The following is a 26,665-nucleotide window of genomic DNA, read 5'->3' as shown; positions in this document are numbered from 1 at the left end:
ATGTAAATGTGATAAATTTAATGCAAGAAAATAAATTTCACACAGTAAAATGTTGGTAATACACGCCATGACCGCCAAATTAATGATAATCGATTTTTTAAAGGCGGTGCAACCTTTTTCCTAACCTTACTTTTATTATCCAATGAAATACAAGGGCGGGTCTTCTTTATTATTAACATTCTTAACCTGAACTGCCAGTAATTTACTTTTTTCACTAAAAACTTACGTACAAATTATCTAGTTCATTAAATACAAAAAAATTGAACAAAATATATTTAAAAAAATTACAACAGCGATTACAAACTTTTTTTTAGAACAACAGAAATAATTAAACATATATTAAATTAAAAAAAAAAAAAAAAAAAAAAAAAAAATACAATATCAGGAAACTAAAGATATATATTTTTAGACTGAAAGTTCACGTAAAAATATCGGTTGTTTTACAGCACTCCTACAAACGGAAACTAATGATCGCTTATAACTTAACACGTATTTAAAAAAAAAAATCATGTTGCAATTGTAACCTATTTCAATTGACTTTAGTCAGCAAAAGGCATGTCTAAAATAATTCCAGCTATATAAATAAGCCTAGAACTAGTTCCAATTTTATTCATAATTATATATCGTCGAAGTACCATCAATAATAAAAAAGAAACATATATACTATTACTTTACGCAGATGGTAATGTAGATTTATTAGAGATGGTTTCGGAGATACACATTCAGCTATTCAACATCTCAGTCGGTGTTGTTTACTGATTAATGAAAATAAATCCGACTCCATAAATTTTAAAAGTAAATATACCACGCAAAATGGTAATATTATAGAGCAGGCATCACTAGTAAAATTCTTAGATGAAATGATCAATCCATGACCTCTACTTAATAACCGTGTACAGAGTGGGCACAAAGTTATTTTCCAATAAAGAAATTTGAACGACTTGTTTTTCATTAGTTTATTTAATATTTTTATACGGAGAATTTACTTCAAATTATATATTTATATTCTTTCCATTATCCGCACACAGTTCTATCAGTCGCCAAGTGCGTTTATACATTCTCTTCAAAGTTAAATGATCAAAGTCGTAAAATGTTTTCAGCTCATCAACATTTCTTAGATCCAAATGGGAGATTTCTTCTTTGATTATACCTGAAAGGCAGTCGTCATAAGTAGTTTTAAGTGAACTTCTAAGCGACCACTAAAATTTCTAAGCCCCTACAGATCCACCGCCCTTCAAAGTGTTCATTTAAAAATTCCCTTGCTGACAGAGCATAACGAGCTGGAGTTCCATCCTGCTGAAAAATGGCAATTAATTCCATACCTAGCCGAGGAATAAAAAAAAGCTTTTCAAGCATATTAAGGTATGAAATATTAAAAGGTACTTCCTTAAAAAAGGTACAGTCCTATCAGATATCGCTGCCCGCATCATATCATTCATTACACGTGTCTATAATTTCCTCATAAAAATGGAGATTTTCTTTCAACCAAAAATAAAAGTCCCGAGATCTATTAATCAAATTAAATGGCATATTCGTCGCATAAGAAAACCTATTTCTGTAATTAAACACTTGGGAAAACGCTTCAGCGCTTTGCAACAAGTTTCCCTTAAGCTATGTCCCAGTCAAAAACAGGTTAAATGGGTCTAAACTGAAGATATCTTCTCGTTATTTTCTGAAGGGCTGAACGGGGAATATTTAATTCTGAAAACCTTATCTCGATCGATTTAAGAGGAGATCGTATAAATAGGATTCCTCAACCATCATAGGTATTCAAGCCACAGAAAGGGTGTCCATATCGTTCCGAATCGAGAAACAGCCCGGTGGAAAAAACGTTTTCTCTATTTTTAGTGCGCTAGTGTCCATTGAGCTTCTTTATTAAAACGCTAAACGAATATGCCTTTTATGTTTACATAGTTGTCACTTGGTTTTGAGCACTCGAACACCAGCAATAAGTCTTTCTTCAATTTAATATTAGCTTGCATCTGCCGTTTTAACTTACCACTCAAATCATAATTCTAATAACATCAACTTCTAATAAACCTGATACTTTGTCGAGTAAATGAAACCGGCCGATTAATCTTTACAACTACCTCACTACGAACAATGTTAATGACTTTTATGTTATATTACGGGAAGGGACCAGTAGTCTCTCTGTAGATTAAATTTTTAACCCCCCGGGTTAGTCCAGTGGTGAACTCGTCATCGCAAATCAGGTGATTTCAAAGTCGAGAGTTCTAAGGTTCAAATCCTTGTAAAGGCAGTTACTTTTATACGGATTTGAATAGTAGATCGTGGATACCGGTGTTCTTTGGTGGTTGGGTTTCAATTAACCACACATCTCAGGAATGGTCGACCTGAGGCTGTAAAGGACTACAGTTTATTTACATTCATACACATCATCCTCATTCATCCTCTGATGTAATACCTTACGGTGGTTCCGTAGACTAAACAGAAAAAGAGAAATTAAATTTGTGAAAATAAGCTCAAATGTTTTTTTATAAAATTAATATCTAGGTCCGGAAATGATAATAACAATTAATCACGGATTGATAATGTCTGATATGCAATATTCAATATTGTTTCGGTGATTATCAAATAAACAAAATTTGGAAAAACGTTTTTAGACCACAAAAAAGCCAATAGGTATGCGATAAGAAAAAGGAAAATGAAAACTGTAGGCACTCTTTTAAAGATCCACAATTAATGTTGATATTAAGAGAAATTTAGAGATTCACTTAAAATTCTACAAAATGAACAAGCAGGTTTATTTTATATTCCCTAGAAAGATATTTAAATATAAATCATCTTATTTAGGGCTAAAATTCATAGAAAAATGGCTATATGGTACGAATACCTGTGATGATGTTGAGTTTTCTATATAAAAAGGCCAAAGCAGTTCTTAATTGGAAATTTTATTATTCCATCGTAGAAGAATTCCTTTCGCTCCCCGATCATACGTAAATTAGGTACTTGTAGATTTGGGATTACAATCGAATTTAATTTCTGACTTAATTCTGAGACACCAAGAGATTACAGAAATTTTATATCTCCATACTTATCAAAAGCTTATAAAGAAAGGAATGAATTATGTACTGTAGGTACGGGTGAAATACAATTGAATGGACGTGGATATGAATTTGAATCCTAGCCAGAGTTTATGATACTACAAGCGACCGGTAGTGTTGAAACTATATCAAACCGTCTACTGCTGCACAAGATTTTGGTTTGTACTTAAGGAGATAATGGTATCGGCCAGGTAGGAAGGTTATACTAATAAAAATTAGGTCGAGCTTGGGTTTACCCGGTACATTTTTCACCCCAATCCGACTTGCTGAACAAACGGATTCTGCATTCCATTTCCACACGTCAGAACTGGACTCCCACGAAGTGCAGTGGGCGGTCCATAATCGGGTCGAAATAATCCGTGTTCATATCGGCGGTGCAGACTTATCAGGCGCGGCGGCTCGGCCGTGAAGCCAGATGATCGAAGGTACCGATTGAAAAATCTGGATTTTGCAAGCGGCTAGTGATTCAGTACCAAGGCACGTACCAATTCCTATCCGAATAGATACGGAACAATTATTTATATGCTGTACCATTCCTGGGTGAAAGGAACCCTAAAGAGCATCTCTGAATAAAATATTAATTTAACATTTCTGTTCAGTCCCTGGAATATCCAGCTATAAAAACAAATAGTTAAAAAACAATTCACAGTTTGTTTATTCTTTATTCTAAAAAGTGCATAGCAATTCATCAATTTATATTCAAATTGTGTAATTAAAGGTGACATGAATTTCAACGAAAAAATCACTGCGCAAAAAGGAAACGTAACATACGAGAATAAATATAGCATACACAAGGAGAATGGACAAAAAATATATATAAAAACATGTTAAAAGTAAAACAATTATTCCAATTAAGAAGTCTTTATTTTAGAAGTCAGTATATTTTTCAGTATATATAATATTAATAAAAAAAATTTATAATGTAAAAAAGGAATAACAAAACAAAAATATATGAGGAATTACAACAATAAGGAATTAAAATAAATATATAACCCCAGTTAGATTAAAGAAAATAAAGATAAAAGACAAACAAGACAAGACAAATCGAGTCATAAAAGGAATTAGAAAAGCATGTAAAAGCCAGTACTGGTAAACAAAAAGTTGGTACATAAAAATTATTCTAACCGGTTTCTTTAATCGAAACGCAACTCTCATAAGGATTATTTATGTTCAACCATAATTTACTGTATTTGGATGTCGGGTATTGTACAAACAGCAAGCCAGCATGTAAGTGCAGTTTAACTGATTTTAGATAAAGAAATGACAAATTTTATTGAATTTTAAAATTACTATAACAATTTAAATAAATGAAAACGCTACCGGTAAATTTTAATAGATAACGGCAAATATTTCTTCAATTGAAATAAATATTATCAACTAATGCGGTATCATCTGTTGCGTTATACAAAAAGAAAATTGGAAAACTGATTACATATAGAGGATAATCTTGTTTACTCGAGTAAAAGAAATTTACAAAGGTTCACAGTTCAAAAAAATATTATACCGGCTAAATATGAGACAATACCATGTAGACAGTATTTTATTATCAAAAAATCTATTATTAACAAAACTGGTGTAAACAATAAATAAAAACAACAACTGAACCAAAAACATAATTTAAAATTATTAAAAATACTTCAACCTTTGTTAAAAGGGCAAAAAATTACTGCATAAAAATCCCGTTGAAATTTCAGGACCCATGTTGACCACATACCACCCCAAGAAATTACTTAAATACGTATTCAAGAGGATATACTGTTGTAGTTGAATCATTAAAAAAACCGCTTTGTTATGATAACAAAGATTCTTCATGATTTAAATTTGAAACTGTACTATGTAACAACTTAAAAGAGAAGCTGAAACGTCTTAATTATTGAGACTTGCTACTCAAAAACATTGTCAGACAGATTATAACGTAAATTTAAGTCTGTAGCTAATTCTCTTTTCTTCAAAAATACACGTAAAATTCCTTAAAATTATTGTTAAGATTTGTTTATTACTATCTGATAATAATTATTATCATAAACTTTCAGTATAAATAATACCAACGAATGACCTTGTTAAAACAAGAATTTACTAATGTAATAACAAAATACAGTTACATGAGTACTAAAAGTATATGATACATATTTTATTATAACTAACAAAATCATGCCTACTTTTATTGATAATTAACTTTTTTCTTTTTCCTGTTTAGCCTCCGGGAATCACCGTCAGGTATTACTTCAGAGGATGATATATGAGTGTAAGTGAAGTGCAGTCTTGTACAGTCTCAGGTCGACCATTACTGAGATGTGTGGTTAATTGAAACCTAACCACCAAAGAACACCGGTATCCATGTTTTAGACTATTCAAATCCGTAAAAAAGAAACCTCCTTTACAAGAAATTTGAACGTTGGAACTCTCGACTTCGAAATCAGCTGATTTGCGAAGACGCGTTCACCACTAGACCAACCCGGTGGGTCATTGACGATTAACTAAAATAATTTATTGTTACTGTCACCATTATCTGAAGAAATAAAATACTAAAAGTTAACATCAGAGCAGCTTCAAGAATACAAAATTAATTATAAAATAAAAAAATAAATGCGAATTAATTATTTAATTATTAACATATAAAAATGTTACGGTAATTACAAAAAGGCGTTAATGGAAAATATTTGAGCATAAACGCATATACAATTTAAATAATTAACTAATAACTATTTTAATATTATCAAATTACTATTACTAAAAAGGGCTTAATAAGTAATCTGATGAAAATTTAAAACCCACCTTTTTAATATACAGTATTACATTTTCTAAAAAAAAAAAGCATTTCTAAACGGTTCACCTTAGCCGGCTAGACGATACTGTTGGGCTTGAGAGCGGCGACTGATAGCCTTTGCTCAATGAATCATTACCCGGAAGATGCTAATTTGTACATACTATTTTTTTACACGACTGCCCAAAAAGGAGTGTAATGTATTTGGGGTGTGTATATGTATGTATATTTGTTCCTTCGTAGCAGATCAACGGCTGAACCGATTTTTATGTATGATCCCGCTTTGTAATTCTACCGCGAGTGTCATACGCTATATATATATGGTATCCATAAAGTTTTTCCATGATTACAAAAATGTATTACAAACTATTACAGTTACAGCTGTGCGGTTTGTGGCGAAAGAAAGAAAAAATTATCAGTTTTTTTTATATTGGTTGTTGCAAGTAGAAGCGGAGTGATCAATTAGCGGCACTGTGATCAATTTAGTAGCGGCACTGTGATCAATTTTTTATAAAATGCCATTAATCCAGGAGAAAGCGCAATGTGTGTTGTGGTATCACGAGCCAAAATCACAGATTATTGTGCAGCAAAATTTCAGAAGGGGATACGGACGACCATCACCTGATAGCAAGAGTATCGTCACGTAGTATGCAAAGTTTTCGAAGAGTGGAAGTGTAGGCGACCTTTCGCAAACAGAGCGGCCATCCGTTAATGAAGAAAAGATTGAGGTTGTGCAGCAAGCATTTTTACATAACCCTTCCAAATCTACCCGTCGTGCATCTCGTGAACTAGGGATTCCCCGGTCAACAGTGGACAAACTTTTACACAAGAAAGTAAGGTTGCACGCGAATAAAGTTCAGATATTGTAACATCTACAGCTAGATGACGGCCCTCGTAGTGCCGCCTTTGCGACCGATATTTTGCAACGGATTGATAACAATAATGAGTACCTGCAGCGTGTGTTTTTTTCAGACGACACTACTTTCCACACCCCAGGGAAAGTAAACAGGCATAATGTGAGAATACGGGGCTCAGAAAATCCGTACTTAACCAGGGGAAAAATTAGTCCCCTAAAGTGAATGTGTGGTGCGGTTTGATGCAAAACAGAATCATTGGTCCCTTCTTTTTCACTGGGCAATCAATATCAGCTAACATTTACCAGGATATGCTGCAACACTTTGCTATACCTCAACTAAATGACTTGCTACCTAGGGTGGTTTTCCAGCAGGATGGCGCACCACCACATTGGGGATTACTAGTCAAGATTTTCTGAATGAATCATTTCATGGCAGATGGATTGGGCGCGACGGTTCCACTCCCTCCACCACGATCACCAGACATAACTCTCGTAGACTTTTTCCTGTGGGGTTATGTTAAGGACAGTCTTTGCAACACCCACCTGATCTGGACACATTGACACGGAGAATAACTGAAGCTGTTGCTAGTGTAACCGAAGAAATGTTAACCAACATATGGTGTGAAATTGATTACCAGTTGGACAATCTACGAGCGATAAAAGGCGCACATGTTGAATTTTATTGACATGGTAAAAAAAAATTAATATTTTCTTTTTTTGCCAAAAACCGCACAGCTGTAACTGTAATCGTTATTTTTGAATACATTTTTGTTATCATGGAAAGACGGACACCCTTATATATATGTAGTAGTGGAGATTTGCTGGTTGTGCACAAACTTTAATGAATTGAATTACCTGTGAACTGTGAGCCTCTCTATCACTGTGTTAACTGGTTTTGAACTGAATTAATCGAATGAATAATATTAAAAACATAACAGAAATAAATTTACATTAAATAAGTTTAAAAAATTTATTTTTAACAATAACGGGCTTCCCGTGGGGACTGCGTGTGAGGCTAGGGTGGTGAGGTGATCCGAGCACCTCGGGCGAGGCTAGATCGATCATCACCATCAACTGGTAACAATTTCGGGGTGTCCCTGAGGCGCTGTTTTGGGAGGTGCGATGCTTTTGTAATATCTCTACAAACAATCGTTCGATTTTCAAAATGCAAACGGCATATTTGTTAGTAGGTTGAAAACTAACTTTTTCTTGCATCAGGTACACTTTCGATCTAACAGATTACGGTTATTCGGAAATGTTGTTATAACATCGCAACCGATCTTCCTATTATCAAAATTCAAACAGTGTATTTGCTAGTAAAATACAAAATCACGATGAAAACAAACCAGAACAAAAATTAACCGATGTACTCAGAAAAATCGAGTAACCTACGCTACGCTGAGACCAGCTTGAACCCGGCGAGCTCCCACAAAAACGATCTTTATAGAATTTGTCAGTACGATTAGAGGTAATGCTGTCGGCATAGGATTGAGCCCACTATTGTCGAATTTGACGCTTTACCGGGGCCGGGACAAAGTGGAACGGCGTATGCTGCCAATAATATTGTGTTGGGCTGTAACTGTAAGTAAACTACAAGGGATTAACCTAGATAGAGCTGTCGTAGATCTGAGCACTCGCATCTTTTCCAAAGGTCAGGCCTACCTAGCAAGTAGTCGCGTGAGATAATTGTAGAGTTTAGCCATTAGTTGTTTTAGACCCAGAAAATTACTGTATGATCCGCACGGTAAAACGACTTCGAGGAACTCAAAAGCTTGAGAAATCTGTAGTTTATATTGGTATCCGCCAATTAAATAAGTAAATTTAAATGTTTACAGTTTCCTCATTAGCTCAGTAAGTTAAATATGTTATATCCATAAGTTTTCGAATCGTGAATTTTTTCGATGATCACAAAAAAGTATTAAATAATACAAATAAATAAAAAAATTAAGAAATAAGACTCAAAAAAATAAAAAATAAATAAAATAAAATAAACTACAAAAAACGAGAATAAATCGAAGCAAAAAAAAGAAAACGAGGTATGGAAATAAAGAACTAAACATCAATATGCAGCATTTTAATTATACTGCATAATAGGGGGGCTCTTTAATATAGGACAATTACTATTCAGAGTCCCCCTTGACTGCATTTAAATATTTTCATTGAAGGAAGAAATTTTCTTATCAATGTAAGACACTTTTTTTAATGTAAGACCTAGTAAGAACTTAATCATTAGACAACCTTAAATGTCTGCTTTCTACAACCTGAAAAATATATTTAAATAAACAAAAACTGTCTGAAAGCTGATTGGTCACCCATTTTTTATTTAATTAAATACTGCATAAAGATGTTTAGTACTCTATATACTTATTATATATACTTTTAGGGTTGTTAAACAAAAACTAGAAAATACAAAATATAAGACGATACACTGGAAGTACCTCTAGACAGTCATCAGTCGATGACGACTGGCGTTTGTAAGCCTATATCCGTAGCGAAGTGTTAGCGTCTCAACATTTCATCTAGAATGTCACGGGTACTTATCGCAAAGTATGAAATTTCTTTAAAAAAAAAAAACTTCCGGTTTAACAGAGTAACCGACGTCGATCCTGCTTGAATTGGTTAACAGAGGTTTGACTAAAAACCTGTTTCATTTTTCAAGGAATAGCATATCGAAAAATAAATAACACAGCTAATAGAAATTTTGAATGAAAAACCTCCCCTATTTTATTTTACGGTATTAAAAATGATACACCGACCATTTTTTAAATATGTCGGGAATCATTTTTTTATAAACTGGGCGACCCCTCTATTAAAACAATTTTTAAAATGCTATACAACCTGATCGGTTACTTGTCTACTAATAAAATGATTAAAATTTATTGGATATTTGAAAACTAGTTAATTAAAATTTTTCTGATCGTTATATTTATTAGACTAGAAAATAAGAAATTATAATTTTTTAAACTTTATCTTTTGACGAGATAAATAAACGACTGCTTTATTAAAATGTAATGTTAATGTGTAGGCACCCAAATAAGTTTTTACTGGATTAAACATAGAAAAATTAAATCAAAATTTATTCTAGACACGGGAGAATGTTTTAATTTAGTAATAGAATTACAAATTATACAAAAAGTAATGTAATAATAGTAAAAAAGAAAACAGATTGGTACAAACTAGGAGGGGTTTCTGCTGTAAATTAGCAAATATACCCAACTGAAATGTTCATATTTTGGTAAAAGAGCACTACACTACAAAGCCCATAAATGGGATATGGTGATTAGTTGTCCATAGGGGGCAAATCAAAAAATGTTAAATGGAAAGGGTACAGTTGACACATAATTCTAAAAAACACTGAAAAACAAAAAAAAATTATATAAAAAAACCTTTGGGCTATGACAACCCTAATCAAAATGGCAGTGGTTTAATTTTTTTATTGTTTCAAAAACAGGCTACAGTACCTCTTAAATAACTGCCTAATAATGAAACAATAAGAATAAAATTTAACAAATGCTCCTATTATAATGCTATCGTGTATCGCACACCAATGTCAGACAGATTATTTTGTTTAATACATGTTTTTGATAACCTTAGTATTCAATAAAATAAATGTACATTGCAGACTAGTTTGATGCTAAACTTCATTCCTTTCTGTCCTGTGCCGACCTTTTAACCAATGTATTTAATACAGCCCATATCCTGATTTATCTATTTCATACATGTCTTCTACAAATCTAGTTAATCTGTTTACAAAATTCTGTCACAAATTTCCCTTCTCTTCTATAACCCACTTAATTTTCCACCCTTAATTGACCCACTTAATTTTCAACACCCTTCTACAAAATATCTGTATTATAAAGGGTTCTATTCTTTTCCTTTTTATTTTTCTTATTTCCTTTGTTTTGCTACCTTTGTTTCCATACTAATATTTTTTCAAAAGATTATTTATAATAATTAAATTGTATCCGATACTTGAAGATTGATTTACAGAAAAAAAACTCTCCTAGTTTGCATCAAACTGTTTTTTTTTCATTATTACATTCCTTATTTTGCATCATTTGTAATTTTATTACTAAATTAAAACATTTTCCCATGACTACAACTAAAAGCTACATCAAAAAGATGTGCTACAACACATCAAAAGACATAACTGTAACAAAATAGTTTCACTAACTTTTCTTAGTTAAAACAAATAATGCATTAAGAGAATAGAGGGATGTACACAAATATAATTTGTAATAAAGACCGGATCAAATTGACTATTGCACAATTCGCAAAACTGTTTTGTAACAAGAATTGACAAGTTTTATACAGTATAAACGAATTTCTCGATACATTTTAAAAAATACAAAAACTATTTAAAGGAAATCACAATTTAAGGCATAAATTGAACTAAAACAAATATAGTATAGGATAAATTCATAATTAAATATCATATATTTTTAATCTTATAAAAATAATACAAGAAAAAATAAATTACTTAAGATTTATTTACCTCCACCAAATCCTCCAAACATGTTTGGTTATGTAAATTTACTTGTCTGTTAAAATACAATAAAACTGAACACAAAAGACTGGACGGTATACAAAAGCCGGTTAATATATTTTATTGTATACTAGGTCAGTTTATACAATATACTGTATAGCTAGCAGGAAACGGTGTAATCAACGAGACAACAAATCTCCAACGCTAACCTTCCTTCCACTCAAATGAACGAATAACAGCGAAGTAATTATAATGCCTCTGCAAAGATCATGTATAGACAGACGCTCCGCTTGATGGCGCCTGCTATGCTGTGGTAAATCTGCGCATGCGTCAATTCTCTGCATACTTATCGATTCCGTGCACCTCCCTTGTTTTTAAAAAAAACTATTTAATAATGCTAGATGCAAGTTATAGAACAAAAAAATACTATTTAAAACTATTTATTGAATTCCCTTATATTTTATTTTTTTACCAATCTGCAACTTTTTATAATCGATATACGAATATGTAACGCTGTATAAGTTCATGAACCCACAAATGTTTACTGCTTTCCAAACGTTATGGCTCAATACTGAATATACTTTGATGGTTTTTTTTTTTACATAGTATTCACTGAATTATATATTTCTGCCCTTATTCTTTTGTATGTGTATTTTAAGAACGACATAATTTCAACGTTTGAACGTAGGAATAAGTACAGTTAATGTACAGATGTACTTCAAACCACATCACCCTGTTATTAAAAAAAAAATACAAATATTTGTATTTTATAACTTAGCTATAGCATAACTGTTCCGAAATCGTAATATAATCAGTTAAAACAACCTGATCGGAATTCATATTTACAATTTTATTCAATATTTACAATATTTGAGATAATGGTTTTTTGAAAACTCTTTCCTTAGGTATTGCTTGAATTGAAAAATCAGTTCACAGATAATAAAAAATTTTCTACGTACATAGTTAATATATTTATTAAGATATATGGTGAAAGGATAACTATGAACTAAAATCCTTTTAGCCAAGTACAATTTAATAATGATGAATTATTTTTATTAGTAATAAAATTAAATATAATTTAAAGCAATTTTATAATTGAATTGAATCGATTTTTTTCTCTTTTTAGTAATATAACTTAAGGTGGATTTAGACCTAGATGAAGTTGTGCAGAGCAAATCTTTAATCTAAAACAAATTTTATTATACTAAAAAGTTAAAAACCCAAAATTAGTTACAGTTTTTATAAATTTTCCAAAAGCCTAGACTCCATCCACAGGGAATCTTTACCTAAAATCCTTGAAGAATTTAAAATAGATCCCAAGACAATAAGCATTATAAAAAATACGTTAAACACAAATCAAAAGTGAAATTCTTAGGGGAACATTCAGAACCGATCAAAATTAAAACTGAAATAAGGCAAGGAGATGGACTGTCTCCAGTCTTCTTTAATTGTGCCCTTGAAAACGGTACAAGAGAATGGAAGAAAAAACTTAAAAAGTTAAACGTAAACGAAAAAATAAAAATGGGTGCTAAAATCAAAATTCTAAAACTAAGCGAATGGTCTTCAAATTTCTTATGAAAAAGCCTAACTGGTTTCCATTGAATTTAACTAAAAAAAAATTGGATGAAAGATAGAGTATGAATAATGGTAACTGCCTATCATCTCACAAAGAACATTTACAATAAAAAATCCCTGTCATATAACTCCAAATTGAAGCACTATAAATCTGTAGTCCTATCAGAAGCACTGTATGGGGCTGAATGTCTGCAGTTTTTTTCAGAACAAGAAATAGCAAAAGGTGAGGAAAGGATTTTACAAAAATTTATGGAGGAGAAAATACGAAGATGGAATTTACAAACTGAAAAGTGAAAAAGAAATTTACTATCATACAGAAAAAATAGGGGACTTAATACATAAAAGAAGATTACAGTTTTATGGACATTTATGCAGACTGAATGACCAAAGATTGACAAAAAACAATTTAATTTCTACATAAACAGAGCTACAAAGACGAATCGGTTTAAAGAAATAGAAACAGATCTAAAAGCATTAAAAATTTCTAAGGATATGATTCCATTAGATTAGTATATCATCTTGGTTATGTATAATTTCATTCAGGAGTGAGGGATGGATACTAAGCAAAACATTTTCTCTTTTTATCAGTTATCTTTTCGATTAATATTATCAAGACTGGATTAACTGATTTTGATGAAATGTATATACTATGATTTCTGAAGACAAACCTTTGATGCCAATTGATTTTGGTTACAATTGATCAGTGGGACAGGGAGATATGGTCACCATACATTCTATATCTGTAAACATTTTTACACATTCTGACTCCCATAGAGAAAGACACCTGCTTTGTGATGATCCCAGCCGCCATACCACCCCCTCTGTTCCTAGCCCTGATGGGCTTTTCTGGAGGTCGTCTTTTAGACCCTCTAAACTTGATAACACGACACAGTTGTCAGTTTGGCCTTTGTCAGGATGCCACCAATGCAAATGTCTTGGCAGACATCCCATCAGTGTATTTACACAACCTAGTATCGCCTTTTCCAATCACGACCAACTACCATAACCTACAACTCTCAACTATCAAATTAACCAGTTTACGGAAGTGTGATCCCCGTGCCTTCCTTTAACACCGAAGGTTTCCTAAAACAACTCTTCCTATATCTAACTTCAATTAGATCAGTGGTTCCCAAATGTTTCTGAGTCACAGTGCCCTATTTCAATTACAATTTTTCCATGGTGCCCTACTCTAAGTAAAAGTATGACTACTTGTAAGTAAGAGATAAAAATAAATAAAACTCTTGTATCCTCATTATTTTTTTACTTTATTAACACTTAATTAATAATTATAAATGTCTTGGTTCAATTAATTATGAAGCTTTTACAATATTTCGCAGTGCCCCTATGAAGAGGCTGTGGCTCCCTAGGGTGCCATGGCACACAGTTTGGGAATCACTGAATTAGACTATGCACTCAGATCATACTTGATTGAGTTTTTAAACACCAAAAAAAACTATCCTCATACCAACAAAACACGTGTTGATCGCAACAGCAATTTTGTTCTACAATTCAATTTACTCAATGTTCTCTTGATTTACTTAAAAATCAAGAAACAAATCCACAAATTTAATAAGGCTCTAATGAAACATACCCTATCTCTCGGTGCTCTATTCCGCTTTCGGAAGTGAGGTCAATGCCTACTCCCTCCTACACCGTACTCCATCACTTTTTTACACAATTCTTTACTTGTATACTTCTCACTTTAATGTTCCACTTAATTTTTTTGCTAAGTATTAGTATGTTGAGAGTGAATTCTTTGGTAGCCAGGGTTACACAACTTTTCCAACAAAACCAGTACAGATCAAATTTTTTATTTATCAGATTGTACAACCATTTTCTGGATTTTTTGCTTTTTACTTATATATATTAATCAATTTTAATATCATTTCTAATATCCCCATCTGACTAAGTCAGACAACAATATATGATTTTTCAAGGATTATGTGCAGCTTTACTTAGTTATCGACCAGAGGTAGCTGCATTTCTTTAATATGCCTATTAAGATAGATTAACCCCCCAAATCAGGTTTGATTCTGATGTAGGAGCTGGCTAGCAAGTCTGTGTATGATGTATGTCAACAGTTGCAGATCATTTGCACTATAGTAACATTTTTTGATTCCTCAACGTTAGTGAGTACATAAACTAGCATAGAGGTCAGACAGTTATTTATGAAAAAGAAAGATATTATTCAGTTAACATATTGTTCAGTTGGAGACAGAGTTGTATGGAAAAAAAAAATAAGGAAAAACTGGTTATTTTCAATGGATTGGGTAAGCCAGACTTGTCTCTTAGGAATTCATTTGATTAGTGTATTGACATAATTTGTATATATATGTAGTTCATGTACGTTCCTGAATATAAAATTTTATAATATTTTAAAATCATTAATTACATAAAGATAAAATTTAATATTTTTAACTTACCACCTCTTCTCCATGTAAATCTATTACAGAAGCTTTTTAAGATTCCTCCTCTTCCTAAGTAAAATATTTATTACCATTGTGTGGCAGATAGAAGTGTTTCCACATGTTGACCACAAAGTTCAGGGTTCAAATCCTGGTCACTCTTGACATTTTTCACACGCCAAAAAATTAATATTTCATCATCAGAAAAAAAGGGAGAATATTTGAAACTGGATTTCAGCCAGTAATTTCTGAAGTGAATAAATTAATTACTTGACTCATAAAACTAGATAAAGTAATCAGTAATAATTGAACAAAAGGAAAACAAGCTTTTCTTTTCAATCAAAAATTTTCTGCTCTTAAGAATCCAAAGAATTTTGAGTTCTTCCTAAAAAAATTTCAAAAACTAACAATATCATTATGTTTTTATTTTTATTTAATTAAAAAAAAACCATGCATTTTATTTTGTTTACAAATCTAAATTTTTTGTCACAGTTTAACAAATTCAGGCATATTTTACGGATAAAGTCTTAAAATATTCCTGTATTTGTTGAAATATAGACCTTTAATATGGTACATTACTGGCCCTTGAACTGTCGCCTTAATCCATTAGGCTACACCAGCTTCATAAACTGGCCTTTGAACTATAAAAATTGACCAAATTATTGACTCAAGCCTCAAAAAAAAAAAAATACTGGCACCCATTAATTTTCCAAACGCATAACCAAAGTGACATAATAATGTAATGAAAGCAATTAATTAATGCAAAAATATGACTTGAGTCCAGAAATTATAAAAAAGAAAAAAGAGATTTTTGTTCTCCCATTTATGTAGTTTGAATAAGATGAAAACATCTTAACTATTTAAGGGGGATTAAGTTGTGAAAAAATTTACCTATCCTTTGATTAAAGTATTGAAATACAGGTTTCATGAGGTCCATATCTCCCCGTCCTCCTTGACGATTTTGACAAAAATTAATTGCGATGAATATACAGAAATCATATCAAATTTCATCTAAATTGGTCTGTCTAATCTGGAGATATTAAACAAAAAACAGGCCAACATATACATATTCTTACATAAGTACAGACATTCTTTTGGGATTTTTCAATGCTAAAATTGTGTTTATTAGTTCAAGGAATCATGAATCATCAAAAATTGCAATAGTTTTGAAGCAAGATTTGGCCAGAAAATATCTTCCCTTATAATTTACGGTATATAGCGATACAGTATAACTATATAAACTGGTAAAGTAAAAACACATATAGACCATGAAAAATAAATATTGTTAAATAGTAAAGTTGCTTGCTCATTAAGGTTGCTACTGTTAGTGTGTATGGGTGCCTGTACAGTATATTGCTAAATGCATATGTAGAAATTCATCAAAATACTACATAAGATTAAATTAATATATAGGAAAGTGGACAATCAGTCACAATCATATTTAATGGTTAGAGATCACTGAATATTATAAGGAATTAACCCTGATTTTTTTTTTTTTTCTCAATCTAATTGTTAAAACACCCTCACGTTAATAACTCTGCAGATTTATAAATACTCCTTATAAATACAAGTGGATTGCTGCACGATATAGCAAAATATATAGAAATAATGATGTCAATGGTGGTTAGAGTAGGAGGGGATGAAAAGGTAGTGACGTTTCATTATGGCAGTCCACAAAACACTAGTATTTGCCCGCCAGATACCAGGAGAATAGAGATTCAAACAAGTAAAATGTACGTTGTGCTGCGCTGTGGCCGATTATAGTACTAACTTCTACTTATTTCTTCTAGCCTGGTATCTACAAAGAGTTATTTGACTTGTTCGGGATATGTAACTGCTACTTGGCAGGAATTCACCGCACATATTTTATATATTTGTTGTATAAATTTTCTCTCCGTATACTTCTTGATTCTTTTATAATTCTGCTATCCTGCTATATCAGCTGCTTTCCCCAATGTTCCCTGCATTCCTCGAACGCCTTTTCCCCCACTAAATTTCTTGTTTTACTCATTACATCCTTTAACTTAATATGAGCCTATTCCTTTCTTCCTTCCTTCCCACACGACAGCCTCATTCGTTTTCGATAAACGACGCTAGATAGCAGAAGTTTGTAGATTAAACAACGAAACTTTATAACCAACCCATGATTCCAAATAATAAAAATGTCACTCCAATGGTTTTTATTTCTTTGCCGAGGTTAGTTTTCTTTTTAATAAAGATAAATAAACAAATGATCATAAAAAAATATTATAAGGGTTTACAAACTTCAAAAAATTGTAAACCCTTCCTGAATCATAATTAAGGCATACGGTATTGTTTTAAATAAAGAATGCAAAATCATTTAAAAACACAAAAGTAAGTACTTTAAATCATAGTTTTAAATTGTATTAGTTGGCTTTTATCCATACTAATATTTTTTATTTTCTTAAAAATACTGCAGAAATACCAAAGAAGTATGTAATTCATTTATTATCTAGTTATGGGTAAATTTTGCCCTCTAAAATCTCTTTTTAACCAAAATTTAATTTTTTTAGAATATGAAGTTTTTAAATTTCCAAATTCAGACAGCCTAGTTACATTGGTGCATACTCCATACGATAAACCGCGATCAATTCAACTTATTATTAGCTTAATTAGCCCTTTTTATTTTAGTCCTGCAGTTACCCGCTTTTAAGCAATATTGAATTACCAATAAATTAATGGGGGGAGGGAAATTCTATACTATACATCTGACATTTTTACAATAAGAGAATGAAAATGCATTCATGGATAATATTCAAATAAAATAAAAATCCCATCGACAGTTGTGAAAAACATTATTTTCGTGTTAACGAATCACACAAAAATGTTTAAACTATGTAAAAACAAGATCTTATTAATTAATAAACAAGAATGCGATCTAGCGGTAATCTTGTAACTATTCATATAAGCCTTTGCTCATTTGTGTTATTTAGCGGTTAATATTGGAATCTATTAAATAGTGGCTTCGTAAACATGAAACTGTGAAGTAAGTTTTCTATTACTGATCAGTTTACATCTGAAACATAGTCCAATTCTTTCCTTTATTAGTATTCAGTAGTTTTTAAAATATAATTTGAAGGTTAACTCAAAAGAAAAATACCACTTGATAAGTTTATGAACTTAACAAAAAAACGAAGTCTTATGTTTTTCATTTTACCACATCTTAATACTAGAAATTACTTAATATAATCTTTTATTTACTCGTTCAATGCAAAAAAAAAGTAATAATAATAAAAAAATAATTTAGTGCAAGCAGACTCCAAACTATAATTTGTATATTTAACATCATTCATGGTTTCATCATTCATTTATACAACTGTTTTATTTTAACAATAAGAGACTAAGTGATTAGTTTGAAAATAATGCACTCACATTATGCATAAACAGACTACTGAAGTTGCAAAAGAGTTTACATGTCAAATGATTTTACTCTAATAATGAAAAATTATCGGAAAAGGAACAATCGACTGTAAATAAGATAGAATAAAGTTATTTTGTAAGAATTTCGGTAATGGAAAAGGGTATAACCAGAAAAAAAAAACTGACACCACAGTTGTAGGACTTTCCCGTCACGCGGCTTTTTTCTGCTGTAGGGCTTAAACATACACACACAATTTAATTTAAAATATTTATAATTTTATTTCAATTTAATACTTTTTGTTTATTTAATTCAATTATTTTAATTATACCACGCATGCATACCGTATTTCATTCGCATAACATCAGTTATCTAGTTTCGGTAGAATAAGAATAGAGGTTATCTTCTGGTAGTACAGACTAATATTATTATTTGGTTATCGGAATTAATTTTAATTTTAATTTAGCTAGTGATTATGTCTTGATAACACTGACTCGCTATGTTTCTGTGTTATTGTGAATTGGAATACGGCCCTGATAACAGTAGTGACAAGATGCGGCGTAGTTCACTCCCGTCTGCGGATCAGCGGAGAAAGGTGTTCCTGGGACCTCGGAGGAACATTCGAAGCGACAGGAGTCTAAGGGACGAAAAGGGTTTGGCCGGTGTCGTCTGAAGAGGAGGACCCTATTCCTGTAAGATTGAAGGACTTGGCGAACCAGTTAAACCTGGTGATTTATAAATTACGGTAGCATCTGGGTTCGGGGATGGATAAACATATTACCCAGCAAGAAAAGGACCTAGTCAAGATTCAGAAAGGTCTGCATTCGCTTACCGAGCTATCCCCTCCTATAGACGGTATTTCGCAAGTTACACAGACAGAAGGACCCAAAGAAGTTATATAAGAAGATATTCTGTCTGAGACCCTTTCTGACGACCAATTGATTGATCTAATTCCTCGCAGATGGCCTGCGGGTATTATTCAGAAGATCAATGTGACCAAGGACCTGTCACAGGGGACAGATGTTATTTTAGAGATCTGTTCCAGACGCAGTCTGCGGGTGACGGCTCAGCCCAGCAGCCTGACATCAAACCTGGCGATGTAGCCAGAGAAGTCACGATGATTATGAGCAAGGACTCGGAGGCGGCCTCGAAAAGTCGTTTTGGCATTTATTATGATTCCAGGAAGGGGATCGAGATTCCCTGGTTGCTATAGTGCAGGCAGTGTAGAGGGTCCTTGGAAGTGCAAACGAAAAGACATTATACGGACGGTGAAAACAACGACGCGAGGAAAACCTCGTTATGTGATCGTAGGATTTCAAACTTCCAGAACAGGAGAGGCGACTAAAATCGCTTCTAATTTTGATTCCGTTTCTATTAACAACATTCGTTTATATTTGAATTCTATATACTATCCGTACGAAAATATTCAGGGAGATCCGCTAGTACTGTATGAAATGTTTAAAAGATTTTATCGATTTTACTATAACAGGAAGTCTGAAGGAGTGTTAATCATTTGGAGCAAATACCCTTCTATACCGCTGATCTTTATAGATTGTTAGAAACAGAACGATAATTTGAAAACTGGCGCAGTCGAGATAAAAATCGAGATCCAAACCTCTGTCAATATCCCCGATGTTGACACGACCGCGTATTGCTTGATGATGTGATTGTGTCATACAATATACCCCTTTAACAGGATAATAAAAAGCGTTTCTTAATGAGTATAGATAGTTATCTCAACAGCTCAGCATGCTTTTCTTCGTGGCCGACGTGAGTTGTCTACGCGTTTCTGATACCGATGTGTATGTCAAAGAACTGGTCATCGTTTCATCGGACGGGCGTCAATTCGAACATTATTTATTTAAACCGCCTTTCGACTACTACGACATATTGTCTCAAGCTACTAGATCTAAAATACAAAACTTACAAAAAGAAATAGGCCATATTTGAAATTCGGGGTTCATTTCGTATTCGACACTGCCATTCATCCTTATAGGTTTAGAGTCTAATTTCACAATGTACGTAAAGGGCGAAGACAAAAAGACTTTGCTAAAGGACACTTTAAATTATAAACAACGCTACAAGGTGGAAAATCTTAACGAGTACAATTGTCCTCCGATCAACATGTTCACCGGTAAAACGAACAAAATCTGTCCTTTCGGTGAAAATCATGACTGCCTATGAACAAAGTTATATGCACATGTGATGGTGCGAACAGACCAAATTCTATAATATCGTGGAGGCGGTGGGAAACGCCATGGAAAAAGCGAAAACGTGTTGTTTAAACAGTCCCGGACGAGAGGTCTTAGGCTACCATCCTAAATGGTTCATCATCGACCATTACGGTCATTACGTCCCTACAAAGGTATACGAAGATCTACCCGTCTACCTGCAGCAAGATCCAGAAATCAAGATCAATCAACCGTTTCCTGTAGACGGCAAAGACTGGAGTGAAGACAACAGACTGGAATCAAAATTAAGCTTTTTGTTTTTTTTCTATTTACTGTATTTTAAACTTAACGCCAATCTTTTTCTACTATATATTTGTATTTTTCATTCGATAATATATGTGTATGTACATATTGTAACGCCGTTCCGGCTGTATTTAATTTTAGTGTTTTGGAAAATAATTTTAAACCATAACATAGAATACCTATATATAATTTATAAAATACATAATTTGATTAAAAAAAATACTTAACATAGAATGATTATATATATAATTTACAAATAATTAAATACGTAGTCTGATTATGAGCTCAAAAGTACATACAAAATTCCAACAATCTATAATAAAGTAATAGATATATGGTGTATTAACGTTAGCTTTTTACACTTTGTAAACAAAATAGAACGTATTAAAAACAGAGGGAAAGCGATCATCTCCTTTTACGGTAGGCAGAAGCTACCGTAAACGTATTCTATAATACCCGGCCTACAGGGCGGGAACGCTTTTATTCTTTATAAAATACCTGCTTATATTTTTCACTCAATAAATACTCAAACCACTTCTTTGAATTAATACTGATAAAATATACTTTAACCGAAGTTACATGTCTCTGATTAAGTAGAATTGATATTATATTACTGAATTTATCAGTTGATGACAGCTTAAAAAAACTGCTGTTTTGGCGACCCGTGGGGTCGCTACAAATGTAAAAGTCTACTATATCTTTAATAGTGATGGTATTGAAATTAAAAAAAATATTTTAGCAAGGCAATTTGAACATATGGATGGATCTGGATCCTTTTTCATGTTATATTCTGAGTAAGCGTTTACATTAAATTGCAATTTACGTCTATCTAATATCGATAACAGGTGTTTTACTTCTTCATCGAGTAGTATTTCCTCTTAGAATGGTCTTTACCACTGCTAAACGTGAATATGCTACTAATGATATTAGTTTCTTGTGGCTGATATGACTAAAATTTGATTTAAAAAAGACCATAGTCAACTGAAAAGAAACAGAATAGATACTATTGAATGTTACGTCTAAAATAAGTCGCTAAACATATTAAAATTTTTATAGCATGACACTTTCAAATAGATTGCTCAATTCCAATGGTGTATCTTTATGTACGTACACGATCGTATCATATTCATCGATTGCTATTCTTTTATCGTCATAATTACATATCACCAACTTATTAATTGTAATCGTATGAATAATATATTTTCTAGATCGAAAGATTTTCATCTTACTATATAAAGTCGACGCGGGCTCTTCCAAACTGGCTTTATAATCGTCTAAAGCAATTTAAATTTTAAAACATTTTTCTTAACGCCTATTGTTTTTTTTCTACTTTTCCGGTCTCTGTCTTGAACGTAAGAGCTTTGTTCTTAAACCGATAAATTCTACAATCGGCACTCTTTTACATTCATTTATGAATTTACCAAGAACCTTTTTATTAGCGAGGGAATAACAAGGGTGATTTATCAGATAATCTGACGTGTCAAAATTTTGAATCAAATTTTCGTTTTGCATATCGCGGTAAAAATCAAAAGTTTCAGTTTGATAAGAAAAACTGTGTGTATCCACATACAATAATTTAACGTGCGAGCCATATTTTGATTTCATAACATCGTAATAAAATTGATACATTAGTGTTTTGCTTAAATATAAAACGGCTAAACTTACGTAAATCGGTTTATTGAAATATATTTTCTCTTTAGAGCGCTGTACAGCGCATAGGTTTTCATCGTGGATTATCCTGTCTAGGAACGTACGTTTTCATATAAGTTCGGAAAGACGACAAGGGCATGAAACCAAATCTAAGCTGATTTGTTTCCTTACGTTTTCCATGCATTTCCCAAACACCGCATTGCTCATTAATTAAAAAAAATCTTTTTCGAATTCGTTCGAAGCGGCTTGCCTGTTAGCCGTATTTAGATCGATATACGGTTTCAACCATCTTGCTTGTTTGAACTGAAGAATTTTGTGCACTTTAACGACTTTTAGGCCGTGACAAAAAGCCTATTTCAAGACTTCATAGTGACAGATATAATTTTTCTTCGTCTCTAGTGGCTAGTAACTTGCATTGTTTAGAAAAAGCGGACGGTTTATTTTCTGGAGGAATGGAACTAGTTGTGATCAAAATGCAGACTCTCCAGGTATTTAACGTCAACATAAAAAATGAACCCTACTCGGGATTCGGCAGGAATACTACACACGTCTTTTAGGATAATATCCTTTAAATCGTCACGGACCCACATAAAAATGTTGAACGGCAAATACCGACTCATGACCCAACCGTTGTTGGCGTCAATATAGGTAAGACACTTCCGAGGGGAGTGAGGGTCGAAACCGTCTTTTACATTAGGATTATTTGCGGAAGCGTATTTTGTGACGCACATGGAAACCCCGCCTCGAATGCCTTTCACTAAGAAAAGAACCATATCATAATCGGACAAGAGTTCGAGATTTACTTTCGTTTTGTACAGCATAGCTTCAAACGAGAAACCCAGCGCGGTAAGATAATGTGCACAATCCAATCTGCATTCTGTAAGACACAACGATCTAAAATTTTTAAATACGTCGGTTAGCAACAAAACATCGTACTTAAGATATAGACCGCTATAATCTCCAAGGGTGAAGACGCCGTCGTGTTGAGATTTAAAATAGTCCCACACAGTTTCCACATGAACATAATCTTTATCATCTACACTCGAACCGATTAGACTACTATAAAACGTTACTTTAGGCAGCAACTCTATATCGTCTAACACAGACCACGAGATGGTATATTCATAGGGATACACACCTTTACGCGTTACTAACGGGAGTTCATTTTCGGAAAAGTATTTCCTGATATGATTCAATTTAAACCAGAACGTCAAGACTATCCGGCGTAAGTCAAAACGAATTCACGAATTGAACGGACAGTTTTTTGGATATTTTTTTAGAAAACGAGATATATTTCTCTACTGAATTTGGTATAGCGTAAATATTCTTCGTATCGTAATCATGTTTTCGTATAATAAAATGCGAATAATAATTGAACGAATTATGGATGAATACAGAAATTCTCATGCATTTTTGTTTTAGCAGATTACAGGAAGCATCTGCATCTGCATTTCTTCCATCTGCATCCTTTGTTGGGTGGCTCTAGTTTAAAATCCAAAATGGCAGCTTCTAACTTGGCCTTATTTCGCAGTAAACTCTATTTAAAGATTTTCAAATGGTTCAAGTAGCTTGTTTGTATATCTATGATCACAGCAGCAGCACAGATGAGTAGTGACTATACTGGTCCCTTTTTTGAGACGAATCAGGTTCAAGACTCCATGTAATTATTTTTTTCTTAGATATAAACTAACGCAAATAAATTTTTATTATGTAAAATTTATAATAATAACATTTATAAGAATCTAGAAAAACCATACTAATTTCATGTTTGCTTATTAGTATTATTTTTGAAAACTAGCTCCCCATCACAGCTACGCATGCGCTATATGGTTACTTGCGTTTCCCACAGCAGTCAATTCTTTTATTTTATGTTCTTTAGCACAAGCTAAACGAGCCTTCAGTAAGAAATATAAGTTGTTTACATCAAAAATTAATTTAAATGTCAGGAAAAGATTTTTGAAAGTGTATGTTTGGAGTGTCGCTTTATATGGAAGTGAAACTTGGACAATCGGAGTATCTGAGAAGAAAAGGTTAGAAGCTTTTGAAATGTGGTGCTATAGGAGAATGTTAAAAATCAGATGGGTGGATAAAGTGACAAATGAGGAGGTATTGCGGCAAATAGATGAAGAAAGAAGCATTTGGAAAAATATAGTTAAAAGAAGAAACAGACTTATAGGCCACATACTAAGGCATCCTGGAATAGTCGCTTTAATTTTGGAAGGACAGGTAGAAGGGAAAAATTGTGTAGGCAGGCCACGTTTGGAATATGTAAAACAAATTGTTAGGGATGTAGGATGTAGAGGGTATACTGAAATGAAACGACTAGCACTAGATAGGGAATCTTGGAGAGCTGCATCAAACCAGTTAAGTGACTGAAGACAAAAAAAAAAGTCAAGTAATCGGAGATAAGTGCAGCCAGTCACACATACAGTTATAGTGGCAGTGGCTGTGTTGGTTGAGCCACACTACCATATACCGTCGCACCCCTTAAAAAATTGGAATTAATAAAAACCCTAAAATGGTTTTTAAATATTTATCTGAAGAGCATTTGCAAGCCCAAATCTACTGAATATCTAGTTTACTGTAGTCGGAATTGGGAAAATTTACAATAATTGTTCAAAATTTATTTTACCTTTCTTCATCCCCTTTCAAGGTCGAATTTCAAAGATCTAGAAATTGCTTTATTGACATGAAGATTACACCACCAAAAATCAAGTTTATTTCTTCATCTGGCACCGAGAAATTAAAAACATAAAAGGGTTTAAAAAATTAAAAATCCATTTTAGCACTTTTAATCTCTCAAAAAATGTAGAAATCGATTTTTCATATTAATTTTATACACACCAAAAATTAAATTGATATCTACGTCTGTTAATGAGAAATAAAAAATTTCATTGTTACTCCATTTTAAAAAACTGAACTTGGAATTTCAAAGTGGATTTTCTTAGTATGCATTTACACCGTATGGAGAGAGTACACAAATTTTCATTTGTGTACACATTTATGACTGTTTGATGTGTAATATGATGATTGTTTATTGCTTTGATTATATTATATATTGTTTGATTTCTTTGTTATTGACATGTAATATTATTATCGTTTACTACCATTGTTAATACTATTATCCTGATTATTATTGTGGTTGTAATTAGTATGGTTAATATTTTTTATTTAAATCTTTTATTAATTATTTTATTATTATCTCTTATTATCATTATTATTATCACCATCGTCATTAGTATTGATTAGTCTTGTTGTAATTATGTTTATAAATCAATAAACTAACAATAATAAACTGTTTGTAATTATATAAACATTCTAAATTGTCAGTCTCTCAGTATCCTGATCGAGTCGCTAACACACGACAATAGCATCCGTCCTCTTAGCTTCGCCCGAGATTATAATGTACCAACCCATTTTCTAACAGTATTAAATAGATAGAACTTCCGGGTAAATTTATTTTTTGCGGCGTGTTGATTTTCTGGTAGCAGAATGTATTGACTTTCCGAATTACCAGTTATGGAAAGCCCAGTATATAATTGTCCATGAGAAAAACAGTCTGATCGTAAATCAATACCAGTGTGTTTGAATATCTGGCCTTGCGCTTTATTGATTGTTATAGCAAACGAAAATTTTATAGGAAATTGCAGCCTCTTGAATTGAAATGGTAGTCTGTTAGGATCATTGGGATGGGGGTTATAAGAGCAAGCTCTCCTGCAGCTGGACCTGTCAGAATAATAGCTTCAATGATACATAGTTTTGATTTGTAATCACGTGCCATTACATAACCTTGAAGGGTTAAGTTTTCATAGAAAAATAATCGGAATTTCCATTTTAAGACTGAAACTATGAGCTGAAAAACCTGCAGGATTAAGAGAATTCAAAAATTCTGGAGGATAGTGGACTGCATCTTCAGTATTGATTACAGAATCTACCGATATCGATATTCCTTGCTTTGCCCTCAAACTTTTTCTAAAATCATATTATTAATTTCAAATGCCGAAATATTTC

General features: G+C 32.5%; 1 protein-coding gene across 1 annotated transcript in view; it reads right to left on the bottom strand.

Annotated features, from left to right (window-relative positions):
* The window catches only part of LOC142324028 (uncharacterized), an 87,940-nt gene extending 76,508 nt beyond the window's left edge, over window positions 1-11,432 (bottom strand). The window contains exon 1 of the mRNA XM_075364593.1: window positions 11,181-11,432. Within this exon, the coding sequence (XP_075220708.1) occupies window positions 11,181-11,202 (22 nt within the window). The 5' untranslated portion in view covers window positions 11,203-11,432. The remainder of the gene's footprint in view (window positions 1-11,180) is intronic.
* Window positions 11,433-26,665: the final 15,233 nt, after the last annotated feature.

The sequence above is a fragment of the Lycorma delicatula genome, chromosome 4 (genome assembly GCF_047948215.1).
Source record: "Lycorma delicatula isolate Av1 chromosome 4, ASM4794821v1, whole genome shotgun sequence".
Classification (NCBI taxonomy): domain Eukaryota; kingdom Metazoa; phylum Arthropoda; class Insecta; order Hemiptera; family Fulgoridae; genus Lycorma; species Lycorma delicatula.
This window is presented reverse-complemented; position numbering and strand designations above follow the sequence as displayed.